This window comes from Rhinopithecus bieti, unplaced genomic scaffold (genome assembly GCF_001698545.2).
Source record: "Rhinopithecus bieti isolate Rb0 unplaced genomic scaffold, ASM169854v2 scaffold_5216, whole genome shotgun sequence".
NCBI classification, from domain to species: Eukaryota; Metazoa; Chordata; class Mammalia; order Primates; family Cercopithecidae; genus Rhinopithecus; species Rhinopithecus bieti.
Window position 1 is genome coordinate 2056918 of NW_016805021.1, and position 15824 is coordinate 2072741.

Below are 15824 nucleotides of genomic sequence, written 5' to 3' on the forward strand. Positions count from 1 at the left end.
CCTCCTAGATACCCCGACAGCGGGCAGCCTGCGCCAGTCTGGATCCCATCGCCCCGGCCCGGCAGATACCTGAGCGGCGGCCAGGGCAGGTCGCCGTTCTTGCCGATGCCCATGTTCTGGGACACAGCGACGATGCAGTTTAGCGAACGAACCATGACAGCAGCTGGAGCACCTCCGAGCCTGCTCATTAAAACAGAATGCGCGGTCAAGATTGGCGCGAAATTGTGGCCGCCCCGTCCCCTCGTTCCTATTTGTGCAGGCGAGGCCCCGCCCCCCGCCCCGGCGCACGGCAGGGTCACGGCGCGCTCGCGCCCGCAGACGCCTGGGAACTGCGGCCACGGGCTCGCGCTCCCGGCCGGGCCCTGTCCCCGGGCTGCTATCCTTCCCCTGCCATGTCTCGCCGGAAGCCTGCGTCGGGCGGCCTCGCTGCCTCCAGCCCAGTGCCTGCGAGGCAAGCTGTTTTGAGCAGATTCTTCCAGTCTACTGGAAGCCTGAAATCCACCTCCTCCCCCACGGGTGCAACCGATCAGGTGGACCATGACGCCGCAGCGCCCCCAGCGTCCACTTTCCCGCCCCAGTTGCCGCCGCTCGTGGTAGGTTCTGTCCCGGACGGGGAAGGGCTGTCGGGGCCGGTGGGCGGGGCTTGTGGGTGAGGCGGGCGGAGGCGGGTACCCTCCGCCAGATGACAGGGCTGGAGGAGGAAGGGACGGGCTGAAGAAGGGGAAGGTGGGAAGAGCCCAGGCGGGGCTACAAACTAGGTGAAGCGCTGAGGTTTTTAGTACTTCCATTTGAGGAGATAGGCTAAGGTTACGCAGGTGTTTAATGGCAGACATGAGACAGGAACTCAGGTCTCCTGACTCGCATTCTGATAAGGGGGCTTGTGGGTAAGGGGTGCGTCTTTTAACCTCCATCGTTTTTTTTTTTCTTAGTGGTCGAAGAGTTTTAGTGATTTAAAAAGTGCTGGACTAGAAGAAAGCTGCCGTTAGGTCTCCAGTTTTCAAGGCTGCAACAGCATTGCTCAATATTTCAAATCACTACGGTTAAAAGTAGTCATATTTTGCAGTTCCCCAGTGAACACTTTTTGTAGTTTAGATTATAAAGTCTGAAATACAATTTGGGTGGATAAAGTTTCTTAGGATGGTATAGATGTATAGATGTGATTAATCATGGAGTCCTTCCTGTTGCCATCCTTCAACGCAATAAGTACGTTTGTTTGCTTTTAGACGGGAGGTACTGCCACGGGAAAAGCCTAAGGGTGACCCCTCACTGGGGTCACCTGCACAGTATTTTTCAAACTGAGGGTGGAAGGGCATTGAAGACTGGTATTTAGCCACCTACCGTGTTTTAATGTAAGTGGCAGCTTGGGTGCTTCAAAATCTTGTTCCCTTCTTATATATTTCTCCCTTAAAGGGATTACTTCTCTTCTGTTTTTTTTTTTTTTTTTTTTGAGGCCGACATTTTCATGAATTCACCAAAAGTTTGCACCCGCCATTTAAAGGGTAGTTGGTGAAGGACTTATGTATGCTTTTGGCAAGTTTTCTGCCAAGAAAAAGTTCATAATCTTGTCACATCTTTAGTGATGAACATAAACCATTTAAACAGGAAACACTTAAATTGGAATGACCATGTCAAAAATGATACTGTTCTTTTATTATGTATCTTTTTCTCTCTGTGCCTTTGCTACATAGCTGTTTATTTCTTAGAGGTATTTTATTTAGCATATATAAGTAGGGTGATTCAAGTTTTATAACTAGAGAAAGCTGAAGGCTGATTGAGACAAGACAGGTAGCAGCCTTGGTTTCAATTAATTCTAAACAGGGCTTGAGTTGCTGAGACTCCTGACCTCAGTCATCAGACTCTACCTTGTCTTTTATGGTGTTAAAAACAGTTCACCCATAGACTTTTCCAGTGCTAAAAGTAGGGGATTCTTTGAAGAATGGATGGCAAGGAACTTGTCATTCAGATGTAAGGTTTAAATTACTTCACATACCTCAGGCCTTCTCAGAATAGAGATACATCATTTTCTAACCTTCCCGATATAGGCTACAGAAATGGACAGAAATAAGAAGAGACCATTGGAAAATGATGGGTCTGTTAAAAAGAAAGTAAAGAAAGCCCAACAAAAGGAAGGAGGAAGTGATCTGGGAATGTCTGGCACCTCTGGTGAGTTGTGGGGGATTCTTTTCTCGCTCAGTCATGGCCCTGTTATTCTGGAATTCTCCAGAGGGTAGAAGAGCATATTAGAATTGTGTCTTTTTTCTTTGTGGAGAAAGGTCCCCTTTGTTCCTGAGCAGAGTGGCCCCCTATAGGTGATGGTGATGGGTATAAGACGTTAAGGGGATGGTAGAGCTAGAATTCTGCAATTTAACTGTAGTTCTCCCAACTTTCTCCTTTATTCCTTCTAGCTATTTTTGTCCTGATTATAAAATTAAAACATTCTTGCTACAGAAATTTCAAACAGTACAGAAATTTGGAACGTAGGCAGTGATAGACCCCATAATCCCTCCCTTTGAGTGAGGCCCACTGCTAATTGGTGCTCTGTATACGTCCAGATTTTAAAAATTTATACGTGTGTATATATGCATACTCATAAGCTCACAAATTAGTTTAATTATATTTTACGGATTATATTATATTGTATACTAATTTGCTGCTGTCTTTTTCTACTTAATAGAAAATTTTGAACAATTTTCAGTACCAGGACCCGTAGATCTCCCCCCCCCCCCCCCTTTTTTTTTTTTTGCTTAGAGCTGCTCTTTGTGTATGTAAAAGGCATTGAATAAAAACAGCATGCCTAGGGCGCGGTGGCTTACACTTGTAATCTCAGCACTTTGGAAGGCCAAGGCAGGCGGATCATCTGAGGTCAGGAGTTTAAAACCAGCCTGGCCAACATGGTGAAATCCTGTCTCCACTAAAAATACGATAATTAGCTGGGCGTGGTGGTGGTTGCCTGTAATCCCAGCTACGTGGGAGGTTGAGGCAGGAGAATCACTTGAGCCCAGGAGGTGAAGGTTGCAGTGAGCCAAGATTGTGCCACTGCACTCCAGCCTGGGCGACAGAGCGACACTCTGTCTCAAAACAAAAAACAAACAAACGAAAAACAGCAAAAAAAAAAAAAAAAAAAAANTCAGCACTTTGGAAGGCCAAGGCAGGCGGATCATCTGAGGTCAGGAGTTTAAAACCAGCCTGGCCAACATGGTGAAATCCTGTCTCCACTAAAAATACGATAATTAGCTGGGCGTGGTGGTGGTTGCCTGTAATCCCAGCTACGTGGGAGGTTGAGGCAGGAGAATCACTTGAGCCCAGGAGGTGAAGGTTGCAGTGAGCCAAGATTGTGCCACTGCACTCCAGCCTGGGCGACAGAGCGACACTCTGTCTCAAAACAAAAAACAAACAAACGAAAAACAGCAAAAAAAAAAAAAAAAAAAAAAACCCAGCCTGCCTGAGTGCCTGTGTTCCTGGATTTCTAGAGGTGCTGTTGCATATAGACAGTTGAGCAGATTTTTCTCTGGTTTTATGGTATCAGAGAATTTGTGATAAGGGAAGACAGAAAATCCATCTTTATTCATTATCCCCAGGAAATTAGGTAAAGAGAATGAGAAAAAAGAAAAAGTCCCAATTCAGTAGAGGTATCTGTCCAATGGAGATATATGTAAAATATTAATCCTTCCATTAAAGGTAAAATTTGGATTTAGGGTCAACATGAAAGCTTTAGTATGAAATAACTACAGGAATGGAGATATGTGGCTAAGGAGAAAAGTAAATCTGAAACTTCTCCTTTCTGGAGGGGGCATGCAAGAAGGCATGACTTGAGAGAATTTGTCATGTGTTAATGTTACAATTCTGGGGCTGCCTACCTTTCATTGCTTGATTACTCTGTATAGATCCATTTTTTAGGTCTACAAGCACTGAATAAGCAACTATGATTTTTATTCTAGAGGCTTTTGTAGCTCATTTATTTTCCAAAGAATGCTTTTTGCCCTCTATTTTTTTTTTTTTGAGACACGGTCTCTCACTCTGTCACCCAGGCTGGAGTGCACTGGTATAATCTCAGCTCACTGTAACCTCCACCTCCTGAGTTCAAGCAATTCTCCTGCCTCAGCCTCCCGAGTAGCTGGGATTACAGGTGCGTGCCACCACACATGGCTACTTTTTGTATTTTTAGTAGAGTCAGCATTTTGCCATGTTGGTTAGTTAGGCTGGTCTCGAACTCCTGGCCTCAAGTGATCTGCCCGTCTTGGCCTCCCAAAGTGCTGCATTACAGGTGTGAGCCACTGCGCCAGGCCTGTTGTCTTTTTATAGAGGAAGAAGTGGGTGATAGGTGAAGAGAACTGAAGATTATCACAGTTAAGTAACTAAGACCACACGGGACAGTTGAGATAGAATGTTGTTGAAATAAGACAACGCACTTGGCATATTTTAAAATAGGACCTTTGCCACTTGTTAAAAATGGCACTAAGAAAGAAGGGAGAGGATCATTGACTAGTTAGAAGCTGGGTGACTGCTCCACTTCAGTTTATTTTATTTTTTAGAGACAGGTCTTACTCTGTCATCCAGGCTGGAGTGTAGTGGCAGGATCATTGCTCATGTAGCCTCAAACTCCTGGGCTCAAGCCATCCTCCTGCCTTAGCTTCCTAAGTAGCAAGGACCACAGGTGCATGCCACCATGCCTGGCTAATTAAAAAATATATATATTTTTTAGAGACAGGGTTTTGCTGTGTTGACCAGGCTGGTCTTGAATTCCTGGTCCCAAGCCATCCTCCTGCCTCAGCCCCTCAGTTGCTGGGACTGCACTCCTGAGCCATCATACCTGGCAAGTTTTTTTTTTTTAATAACAGAATTATTAAGATATAGTTCTTGGGGCTGGGCATGGTGGCTCACGCCTGTAATCCCAGCACTTTGGGAGGCCGAGGCAGGTGTATCACCTGAGGTCAGGAGTTCCAGACCAGCCTGGTCAACATGGTGAAACCTCATCTCTACTAAAAATACAAAAATTAGCCAGACATGGTGGTGGGCACTGGTGGTCCCAGCTACTCAGGAGGCTGAGGCGGGAGAATCGCTTGAGTCTGGGAGGTGTGGGTGCAGTGAGCCGAGATCATGCCACTGCACTCCAAGCTGGGCGACAGAGTGAGGCTCAGTCTCAAAAAAAAGATACAGTTATCATACAATATGATTCACCCATTTAGCATGCACAATTCAATGGCTTTTAGGATATTCCCAGAGTTGTGCAACCATCATCAAAGTCAATTTTAGAACATTTTCGTCACCCCAAAAGAAACCCTGTGCCCATTAACAGCCACCCCTGTTCTCCCCAGCACTCCCCAGCCCTAGGTAACCACTAATCTACTTTCTGTCTATAGATTTGCCTATTCTGAACATTTCATATAAATGGAATCATATAATATGTGGCCTTTGTTGTCTGGTTTCTTTCACTTACTGTAATGTTTTCAAGGTTCATCCATGTTGTAGCATGTATCTACTTCATTCCCTTTTCTAAAAATACTCATTTTCTTTATTGTGGTAAACTATACATAACATAAAATTTATCATTCTAGACATTTTTAAGTATACAGCTCAGGGGTATTTAGTACACATGCACCCATCACCACCATCCATCTCCGGAACTTTTAATCTTACAATCCTATAAGTCTGTACCCATTAAACACTAACTTCCTGTATTTCCCTTCCCCCAACCCATGGTGCCTGCCATTCAGCTTTCTGTCTCTATCATTTTGGCTACTCTATAATGCATTCATTCCTTTTTTCTAGGCAGTATTCCATTGTATATATCCACCTCAGTTCTTAACTCTTCAATTAACAAGTTATTTTTTATACCTGGGATCCACGGGAGAAGGAAACTTTTATACACACAAGCAAACTTAGATACATTTGAAAAGCCAGTTAAGTATGTATTTTGAAAACCAAGGGAAGAATAATAAAGTAAGAGATGCATTGTTTATTAGTCCATTTTCACATTGCTGATAAAGACATACCAGAGACTGGGAAGAAAAAGAGGTTTAATTGGACTTACAGTTCCACATGGCTGGGGAGGCCTCAGAATCATGGTGGGAGGTGAAAGGCACTTCTTTTTTTTTTTTTAATTTTTTTTAAATTTTTTTATATTTTAAGTTTTGGGATACATGTGTAGAACGTGCAAGTTTGTTGAAAGGCATTTCTTACATGGTGGTGGCAAGAGAAAATGAGGAAGACACAAAGGTGGAAACCTGATAAACTCATCAGATTTCATGAGACTTATTCACTATCATGAGAATAGCACAGGAAAGACTGGCTCCCATGATTCCTCCCACTGGGTCCCTCCCACTGGGTCCCTCCCACAACACATGAGAATTCTGGGAGATAAAATTCAAGTTGATATTTGGGTTGGGGCACAAACTATATCACATTGGAAAAGATTCAAAATATATTTTAGCATAAAGGAAGTCATAGTAAACAAGGTAACTGTATATTGGAAAAGTCATATTTAGAAGGAAAGAGTCACTGTATTTCTTCGGGGATTCTTAGCCTTTAGCATAAAAGACATCAAAGGTTTTTTATTTTTAATTATAAAGGGTTGTCTTTTTCTCTGGTTGCTTTTAAGATTTTCTCTTAATCACTGATTTTCATGTTCGATTTTTTTTCTGCCCCATAGAATCTGCAGAAACACATATTTGATTTTGATGGACCTTGTCTGTTTGCCACCCCCTCCCCCAATCTCAGCTCACTGCAACCCACCCCACCAGGTTTAAGCAATTCTCCTGCCTCAGCCTCTGGAGTAGCTGGGGTTACAGGCAGTCATCACCACGCCTGGCTAATTTGTGTATTTTTAGTGGAGATCGAGTTTCACCATGTTGGCCAGGTTGGTCTCAAACTCCTGACCTCGTGATCTACCTGCCTCGGCCTCCCAAAGTGCTGGGATTATAGGTGTGAGCCACCGTGCCCAGCTGTCTTTGTCTGGTTTTTAAATTTTATTTCTTCATTTATTTTTATCCTGTTTGGAGCTCATTTAAAGCTTCTCCAGTCTGTGGGTTTATAGGTCTTATTAAATGTGGGAAACTTTTTTGGTTGTTATTGTTTCACATTTTTTCTGACTTCCTGTCTCTGTGTCTCCTTCTGAGAGTTTATTACAGAGATATTAACTATTTGATATTATCTCTTAAGTCATCGAGGCTCTTTTCATTTGTTTCCCAGGCTTATTTCTCTTTGTACTTCATTTTGGATAGATTCTACTGCTCTGTTTTCAGTGGTCTTTTTTTCTGCTATGTCTAATCTGCTGTAAATCTCATTCAATAAAATGTTCATTTCCCATATTGTATATTTCGTCTCTAGAAGTTCCATTTTGTTCTTTTAAAATATCTTCCAGTTCTCTATATGAATTATATCTCAGTAAAGCTATTGAAAAAAATCCTTTTGCTCCTCTTTTTGCTCATGTTTTCCTTTACATTCTCAATTATATGGAGCATATTTATAAATTGTATTTTCTTGTTCTTATATGCTAATTGCATCATCTGTCATTTCTGGGCCTGCATCCCGTGACAGATTTTTCCTACTTTTTGCATGTCTAGTAACTAACTAGTTGGATCATGGATATGTTGAATCTGTGTTGTCTCCTGCTGGAGTTTGTATTTCTTTAGAGTGTTGGACTCTGTTCTGGCAAGCAGTTAAATTCCTTTGGATCACTTTGATCTTTTTAAGGATTGTTTTTAAACTTCAGTAGAGAATAATAGCCCTTACTCTAGAGCAACTTTAGTCACATTCCTACGGCTTGACCTTTTTAGAGTTAGAAAGGGATGCATAGTAGCAGTAGCACACCATTACATCGTATTTCCACAATACAGAGATAGTAGACATTGGTAACATTAAGAACATAAATACAGTCATATGCTACCTAACAACAGTCAATGAGGGGCCACCTATACAACATTAGTCTCACAAGATTATAGTAGGTATTTTTACTGTACCATTTCTATGTTTAAATATGTTTAGATACACAGATACTTACCATTGTGTTACAGTTGTCTCTAGTATTCAGTATGGTAACACGCTATACAGGTTTATAACCTCGGAGCAGTAAACTATACCATATAGCCTAGGTGTGTAGGAGACTATACCATCATCTAGGTTTGTGTAAGTACACTCTCTGATGTGCACACGATGAAATCACCTGATGACACGTTCTTCATAACATATCCCCATCATTAAATGATGCAAGACTGTCAACACCTGTAGTAAGTTTTAGGCAGTGACTATTTATTATTCAACCAGTAGCATCTGCCAGCCATAAGAGTCCCTGATTATTTCATCTCTGTTTTTCACACTTTGGTTTTAAATACTGTCAGAGTCAAATAAAATATAAATACAAATCTCTAAATTTAAAACATTTTATTTGGGGCTGGGCGTGGTGGCTCACGCCTTTAATCACAGTACTTTGGGAGGCGGAGGTGGGCGGATCACCTGAGTTCAGGAGTTCGAGACCAGCCTGCCCAACATGAGGAAACCCCATCTCTACTACAAATACAAAAATTAGCCAGGTGTGGTGGCACACGCCTGTAATCCCAGCTATTCAGGAGGCCGAGATAGGAGAATTACTTGAATCCAGGAGGCAGAGGTTGCGGTGAGCCGAGATCACACCATTGCACTCCAGCCCGGATGACAGAGTGAGACTTTGTCTCAAAAAAAGGAAAAAAAAACCCATTTTATTTGGGAAGCAAGAATTGCAATTTGGGGCATACACACAGACCAGGTGGTCTTTGGTATGATGAAGGACAAAGATAAAATTGGAAGTTTTATTGAAAAGGAGAAATGAGCCAGGAGCAGTTGCTCACACCTGTATTCCCAACACTTTGGGAAGCCAAAGCAGGAGGATTGTTTGAACCCAGGAGTTGGAGACCAGCCTAGGCAGCATAGGGAGACCCCATCTATATAAAAAATTAAAAAAAATTAGTTGGGCATGGCGGCACTTGCCTGTAGTCCCAGCTACTCAGGAGGCTGAGGTGGGAGGATCTCATGAGCCCTGGAGGTCAAGGTTGCAAAAAGAAAAAGAAATGTATTATTTTGAAAGAAGGTTCATTGGTATTAGGAAAATTTGGGGGAACTGGCAAGCTCTGATTGGCGAATGACCGCAATGGGTAAAACTAGCCTTAGAGTCACAGCAGGTTGTTTTAGCAGCTATCAGGTAAAATTGGTTTCAGGTTACAGTAGGCAGTTTTAGCAGCTAGGCTGGCAGAGAATTACATTTTTGGAGCAATGATACGTGCTCTCAGTGCTTTTTCCCCTGACCTCCCTACTCCATTTTAATTGAGTGTGATAAGAATGACCCAATTCATATGATCAAGTTTCACAATACTTTTTTTTTTCTTTCCCCAACAAATACAACTCCAATTTCTTCATCCCACCTCCATTCCAGGCAAAGTTTTTTTTATGTCTATAGGAGGGAAAATCTTTGTATAACATACACACTTACAGTATACTTTTGAAGGGTGATACACATGTATATTTCGAAAAAGAGAGTAATAGTAAACAAGGTGAATATACATTTGAGAAAAGAGTCAAATTTACATTTTTGTAGCTAGAAAATTCACAGGAGACCTAATGAAAGCCTGTGAAGACGTTTAAATATCAATCGGGAAAATTTTAAACTTTTTTTTTTTGAAGCAACAAAAGCAGAGATTTATTGAAAACAAAAAGTACACTCCACAGGTTGGGAGCAGGCCCTAGCAAGCAGCTCAGCAGCAATTTTAAACTTTTAGAAATGAACAAAACACAACTCTTGCCCTCGAGAGTGTTTTTGCTTTAATAGGGAAGGTAAGAGGTGATAAATGCGTGCAGTCCCAGTTCCTTTACATTTAGTAGCACCAACGTAATAGTATTGCTCTAAATAGTGAAATACTGTGTTCTAGTACATGGTAGGGATCCAGAAAATGATAGTTTCCCTTCTTTCATGGATTGCTTGTTTATGAAAAACTGCCAATTGGCAGACTGTGATGAGTACCACAGGGAGATGTGATCTTGTTATAGGAACATAGAGAAAGAAAAGATGATTTTAAGCTGGGAAAGTTAGCAGAAGGTTTTATGGGAAAGGTAGATTTGAGATGGGTCTTGAAGAATGAATACAATTTTGACATGCAGAAGGCATGGCATGAGCAAAGTGATGGTGTGTCTGAGTATGTCGATTTGGTTTTCTTGGTGAACCCCTGATGTCAATGTCAAGTCTTTCTCCTTGAGCTAGTTAGATTTCCCAGTCAAGAGTCCTCCCAGCTTCTGCCTGGAGGGGAGTGTTCTGGCTGCCTGGGTTCTGGAGAGGCCGTGGATCTCAGCATACATTGTGTCTGTGTTCCTATCATCCTTCTGGGTTAGGTACAGTACTCCATCAACTGTGCTTGTTTTGCCTTTCCAGGGAAGAAATCTCCAGTTGGCTGCTGATGTGGAGGAAGGGCAGTTATCTTTCAACTTGGAGTATGGTAGGGCTTTAGGGAACCAATTACTTTGAACCAATCCTCTTTATTTTAGAACCTCCTTTTATTCCTTTCCAGAGCTACTGGTACCCTAATTCCTGAGTCTTTTGAGCTTTTTGTGTTGTAAGTAGAGTTGGCTCTTGGTTTTCCTGATTACTGACGTAGGATTTAGCTCTCAGGTGTGCTGAATTGGTTATTGTTCATTTGTTTTCCTTTCTAGCTTTAGATATCTCATTTGCAGTTGTTACCTCTCCTCTCTGTCCTTATGGGCTTATGTCTTCAAAAGAAAAGAAAAAAAAAAAAAACTCCAGTAATGAGGTTTCAGGAATGAGTGAAATTGGATCTGTGTTTAATATGCCATCTTTACCCTGAACCCAGTGTTTGTTTCTTTTTTTTAAAAAAAAATCACATTATAGTTAGGTTCATTGCTTTATTGGGAATCTACCTCTTTAAAAATTCTGTGCTGGTTGTGAGTTGATATAATGAGACCAAAATACTATTGTTCTATTTTCTTCTTATTTGCTACCTAAGAGCCAAAGAAATGTCTGAGGACCAGGAATGTTTTAAAGTCTTTGGAAAAATTGAAAGAATTCTGCTGCGATTCTGCCCTTCCTCAAAGTAGAGTCCAGACAGAATCTCTGCAGGAGAGATTTGCAGTTCTGCCAAAATGTACTGATTTTGATGATATCAGTCTTCTACGTGCAAAGAATGCAGTTTCTTCTGAAGATTCGAAATGTCAGATTAAACAAAAGGTATGTAACTGCTATAGATGAGTATCCACTTACCTAGAATAATGGGTTCTGAAGTACTGTCAGGTTCTCTGGGGTCATTCATGGCAATGGTTTCTAAACATGGATGATCTTCTGAATCATCTGAGGGAGCTTTTGTGTTTTAGTTTAGTTTTTTACATCCCTGGAGATTCGATTTACTATGTTTTGAGAGGGATTAATTGGTTTGTATGAGAACAAAACAAAAGCCTTCCAGGTAATTCTAAGGTACTGCCTGGATCAGGAGCCCTTGACTTGGAAGGATTCTTTATAGACAATTAATACAAGCACAGTTTCTTACAGTCCTTCTTAAAGTTTCCATGATTACCTTAGCTTTACATTGGAATCACCTGGAGACCTTAAACCAAAAATTGCCATTAAGAACCTTCCCTCAGAATCTTATTTAATTGGTTTTCACTGAGAAATGGGCATGGATATTTTTAGAAAGCTTGCACTTTATATTTTATTTTTATTGATGAGGTCTTGCTCAGTTGCCCAGGCTAGAGTACAGTTGTGTGATTATAGTTCACTGTAGTCTCAACTCCTGGGCTCAAACAATCCTCCCACCTTAGCCTCCAGACAAGATGAGACTGAAGGAAAAGCAGTTGTTTTAATCTGTAGCTGTGATTGACAATCATTGAATTAGAGAAATGATCCTATATATGTATATGTGTATGTATATATTTATTTGAGTCATTGAAATTCTAATGAAAGCTGTTGGCCTTTTCCTCAGAAAATTCTCAAGCCAACAAAATTTTGCCTATAATTTTCAAGATTTCACACCTTTCCCACAAAGTCCAGATCCATGAACTCCTCCCTCAGCCAGGCTAATATTGGTTGACTTATCTTAGATCATCAGAAAAAAAAAAGGTGTTTTTGTTTTTAGTCTCTTTTCATACTTAGAAGCAGTCCACCTAAGTATAGTGGTTATTAAGCATAGAAATCATAAAGTTTATCCATTAAAGCTCACTTTATTGATAGGAGCATTTACTCCAAAGTCTCAGAAGAGCATATACATTATTGCTTTATACATAGAATGACCAACTTGGCATTTCCACATCACAGGAAATTAGAAGTAAGTAGATAGAAGGGGGCACCTGGAAGCAGTGCCATTATCACAAGTGATAAGCTGTTTGATGGCATGGAAAGACATGGATGAATGGCAAAAAGCTACTGAATGAACATAAATGCCCCATGGTCCAAGACCATTAGGGTGGGGTCGGCAGCGCCATAACTGTCAGTAGATTTTGAAATATATTCTGATCACTCTGCATTGTCCGGACAAGGTTAAATTGAGTTCAGCATACTGTCTCTGGGAATATGAAATAGAATGTGATGTATCTGATAGGTATTCCCATCCACATCATTTCTTTTTAAGTTGCTTATTTTGTTGCCCAAGTATTAATATGTACAACAAACCCTCATGACACAAGTTTACCTGCATAACAAACCTGCACATGTACCCCTGAACTTAAAATGAAAGTTAAAAAAAAGTTGCTTAATATTCAAGTATTTAGATTGATTTAATTGTTAACTTCCCATAAGGATAAAACTTTTTTTTTCTGGAAGCTTATCCCATTTCCTAAATGAATAAAGTATAAAGTAAGAGTAAGTTTTAAAATTTAAGAAATATATTTTCTGTATTAACTTTTATATTGCATAGCATATACCTGCATTTCACATAAAAATCATGGAAACAAAATAAGAAACCCATCAAAATTAAAAGCAAATACATTCTCAGGTATAGGAAAATTGTTATGTAGTCCTTGGGGTGTCGCTTTGCCAGCTGTAAACCTCTGTGGCTGGTGGTGCCTTTGCCCAAGTTTTTACTTGTACCTGGCTGGGCTCATTCCTCCCACTGGGCCTGGCAGGCTGTGCTTGGCTTTTGCTTTTGGCCCGAATCTCGCAGCTGCCAAGGGTGAGCCAGGAACAGAGTGTTGAGGGGTGTGTGAGCCAGTGACCATGGGGTCTGGCTACTGTGCACAGCAAGGCATGCCAGCTTCAGCGGGGTGGGCAGCTCCAGGTGCCAGCATGAGTGAGGGCTGGACCAGGTGTACTGCAAGCAGCTTCCACAGCTGGCACCAGGGAACACAGTGGTGCCCAGAAGCTTGGAGATTCCAGGAACTGCAGAGCCCAGAGAGGGTGTCATAGACCTGACTTGGGAGCCCCTAGGTCTGAGCTCCCGAAAGGTCCACAGCTCTTCTCTCCTCTCTTCTCTCCTTCTTGTTGCTGCAATGTGGCAAGCAAGGGACGTGTTTCAGGCCTGTTTGTTTACAGCTCTTTTAGCCCTGCCGTTCCATGGGTCCCAAGTTCTTGTCCCGCTTCCAAAAAGAATGAAGTATGTGGACAGGTGGAGGGTGAGCAAGGCAAAGAGGGGCTTTCTTGAGTGACAGAACATTCATGGGAGACCCGCAGTGGGTAGCTCCTTTCTGCAGGCAGGGCATCCCAACAAGTGAGAAGTGTTCAGCCTTCAACAGGGAGGAGACCCTGGAGTGGGTAGCTCCTCTCTGCAGGCAGGTTGTCTACTTGTCTCTTCGAGTTTGGCCGAGTCTGGGGGTTTGTATGGGCTTGAGAGGAGGAAGTATGTGCTGATTGGTTCATGGGCTGGCATGGGCAGGCTCAGAAAAAGCACTGTAAGTTATAATTCTGGTTCATCAGCCTGGCCCCCAGGCTTCAGGCTGTTCCTGGCTTGAAGGTGGGGCTTCACCCGGACCTGACCCTTTCTGCCCAGGAGCCTGTCTGCCTCCTGCCGTCATCCATGGCACCCAGGCTGTTTGTGCCAAGGACCACCTGCAGGACAGCTCTGAGCTGCCCTCAGCCCCCTCCTCGGCCTCCTTCCCATGCTCATCAGTGTCCAAAGTCCAGAGGGGGCCAAGGCAGCAGGGGGCTGGCATGTTAGCACTGCCCTGAACATGTGCACAACTGGCAAGGTTGCAACAGTTCCCAGGCTTGGCCTCAACTTTGAGATCAGAGTGGGTGCTGGGAGCTGGGAGAGGCCAGGCAGTGGAACAGGTACTTCTGAGCCTGCAGAGAGATGGGGAATTCCCTTTCTGGGCCCCTGAGAGTGCAGAGATGCCTGGGTCCACAGCTGCAGCTTGGGTGGCTGCTGCAGCTGCACCCAGGAGGGCGGGGCTCCTGCCTGCTCCCAGCCCCCAAGAGCACAGAGATGCCCAGGTTTGCAGCCATGGCTGGGCAGCCACAGCTGTGCCCAGGGAGTGTGAGGCTCTCACCCTGCCAACTTAGAAGGGGGTGAGGCTTCTTCCACCCATTTCTGGCTCCTGCCGGTTCTGTGGAGCGTGCAGCCCTGGTTGTGCCTCTCCTACTGCAGCTGGCGTTATGGCAGTGGCCGCTCTCGATGGGCTGCCACTGCCATCATAATGACCTGGATTTCTCTTGCCAACCTCTCCACCCTTCACCATCTTCTTATTGCTGATCTTTGGAGGTTTGCTGGACTGCACTGTTCAAATAAATTGAGTTTTTTTTTTAAAAGTTAGTATCTTTACCTGATGTCCCGGTAAAGCTGAGTTGTTTTAAACATTTGAGAACTACAAAGTGTACATGTTTCTGGGTTTTCTTTTGGATTGGGGTTCCCATTCCTGGGCCATTTTGCTTCTCTCTCACTCTCCCCTCTTTTTGGTCATCAGACTTTTAGGCCATATTTTTGATTGTAGGGGAGCTGGGTAAATTTTAGAAGTTGGTAGTGACAGAGTGGCAATTAATTAGAAGTTGGATTTAGCCTATAAATTTGTCTCATTCTCATTTTTCTAAATTAAGTCTAATAAGCGAGGAATTTTGTCTAAGCTGTGAATTGGAATTAATTATGGTAGGAAGGTAAGAATAGTAGGAGTAGTAATGTTGAAAATGTGGCCTTGTGCTGTATATTTTTTAACAGTTTTTTCTCATGTTTCTTTACCAAGAGAATCATGGTTCTTTCTTGGAATAAGACTTTATAGAATGTGCTGTCTTTTACAGTGTGCTTGGAAGTAAAAAACATTAAGTGCACCTTTATCTGTTGGCATGCTTTGCTCAAAGTGGTTTTGCCCTACTCCTGAGAGAAAGGCAGATTTGTCCCCATTGGCCTTTTGTGCATTACACACCTGAGAATAAATAATAAAAAGAAGAGAAATTTTTTTTTTATTATACTTCAAGTTCTAGGGTATATGTGCATAACGTGCAGGTTTGTTACATATGTATACTTGTGCCATGTTGGTGTGCTGCACCCATCAACTCGTCAGCACCCATCAATTCGTCATTTATATCAGGTATAACTCCCAATGCAATCCCTCTCCCCTCCCCCCTCCCCATGGTAGGCCCCAATGTGTGATGTTCCCCTTCCCGAGTCCAAGTGATGTCATTGTTCAGTTCCCACCTATGAGTGAGAACATGCGGTGTTTGGTTTTCTGTTCTTGTGATAGTTTGCTAAGAATGATGGTTTCCAGCTGCATCCATGTCCCTACAAAGGACGCAAACTCATCCTTTTTTATGGCTGCATAGTATTCCATGGTGTATATGTGCCACATTTTCTTAATCCAGTCTGTCACAGATGGACATTTGGGTTGATTCCAAGTCTTTGCTATTGTGAATAGTGCCGCAATAAACATACGCA

At 42.6% G+C, this 15824-nt stretch overlaps 1 protein-coding gene across 4 annotated transcripts in view; it reads left to right on the plus strand.

Annotated features, from left to right (window-relative positions):
• The first annotated feature begins 104 nt into the window (after positions 1-104).
• Positions 105-15824, plus strand: part of MSH3 (mutS homolog 3) — a 230083-nt gene continuing 214363 nt past the window's right edge. For all 4 annotated transcript variants that reach the window (XR_001885336.1, XM_017870930.1, XM_017870931.1 and 1 more), the window contains exons 1-3: positions 105-593; positions 2043-2163; positions 10983-11203. Coding sequence is in view for 3 of the 4 variants with exons in the window: in XM_017870930.1 (XP_017726419.1) it covers positions 198-593; positions 2043-2163; positions 10983-11203 (738 nt within the window). In the remaining variant the exon portion in view is untranslated. The remainder of the gene's footprint in view (positions 594-2042; positions 2164-10982; positions 11204-15824) is intronic.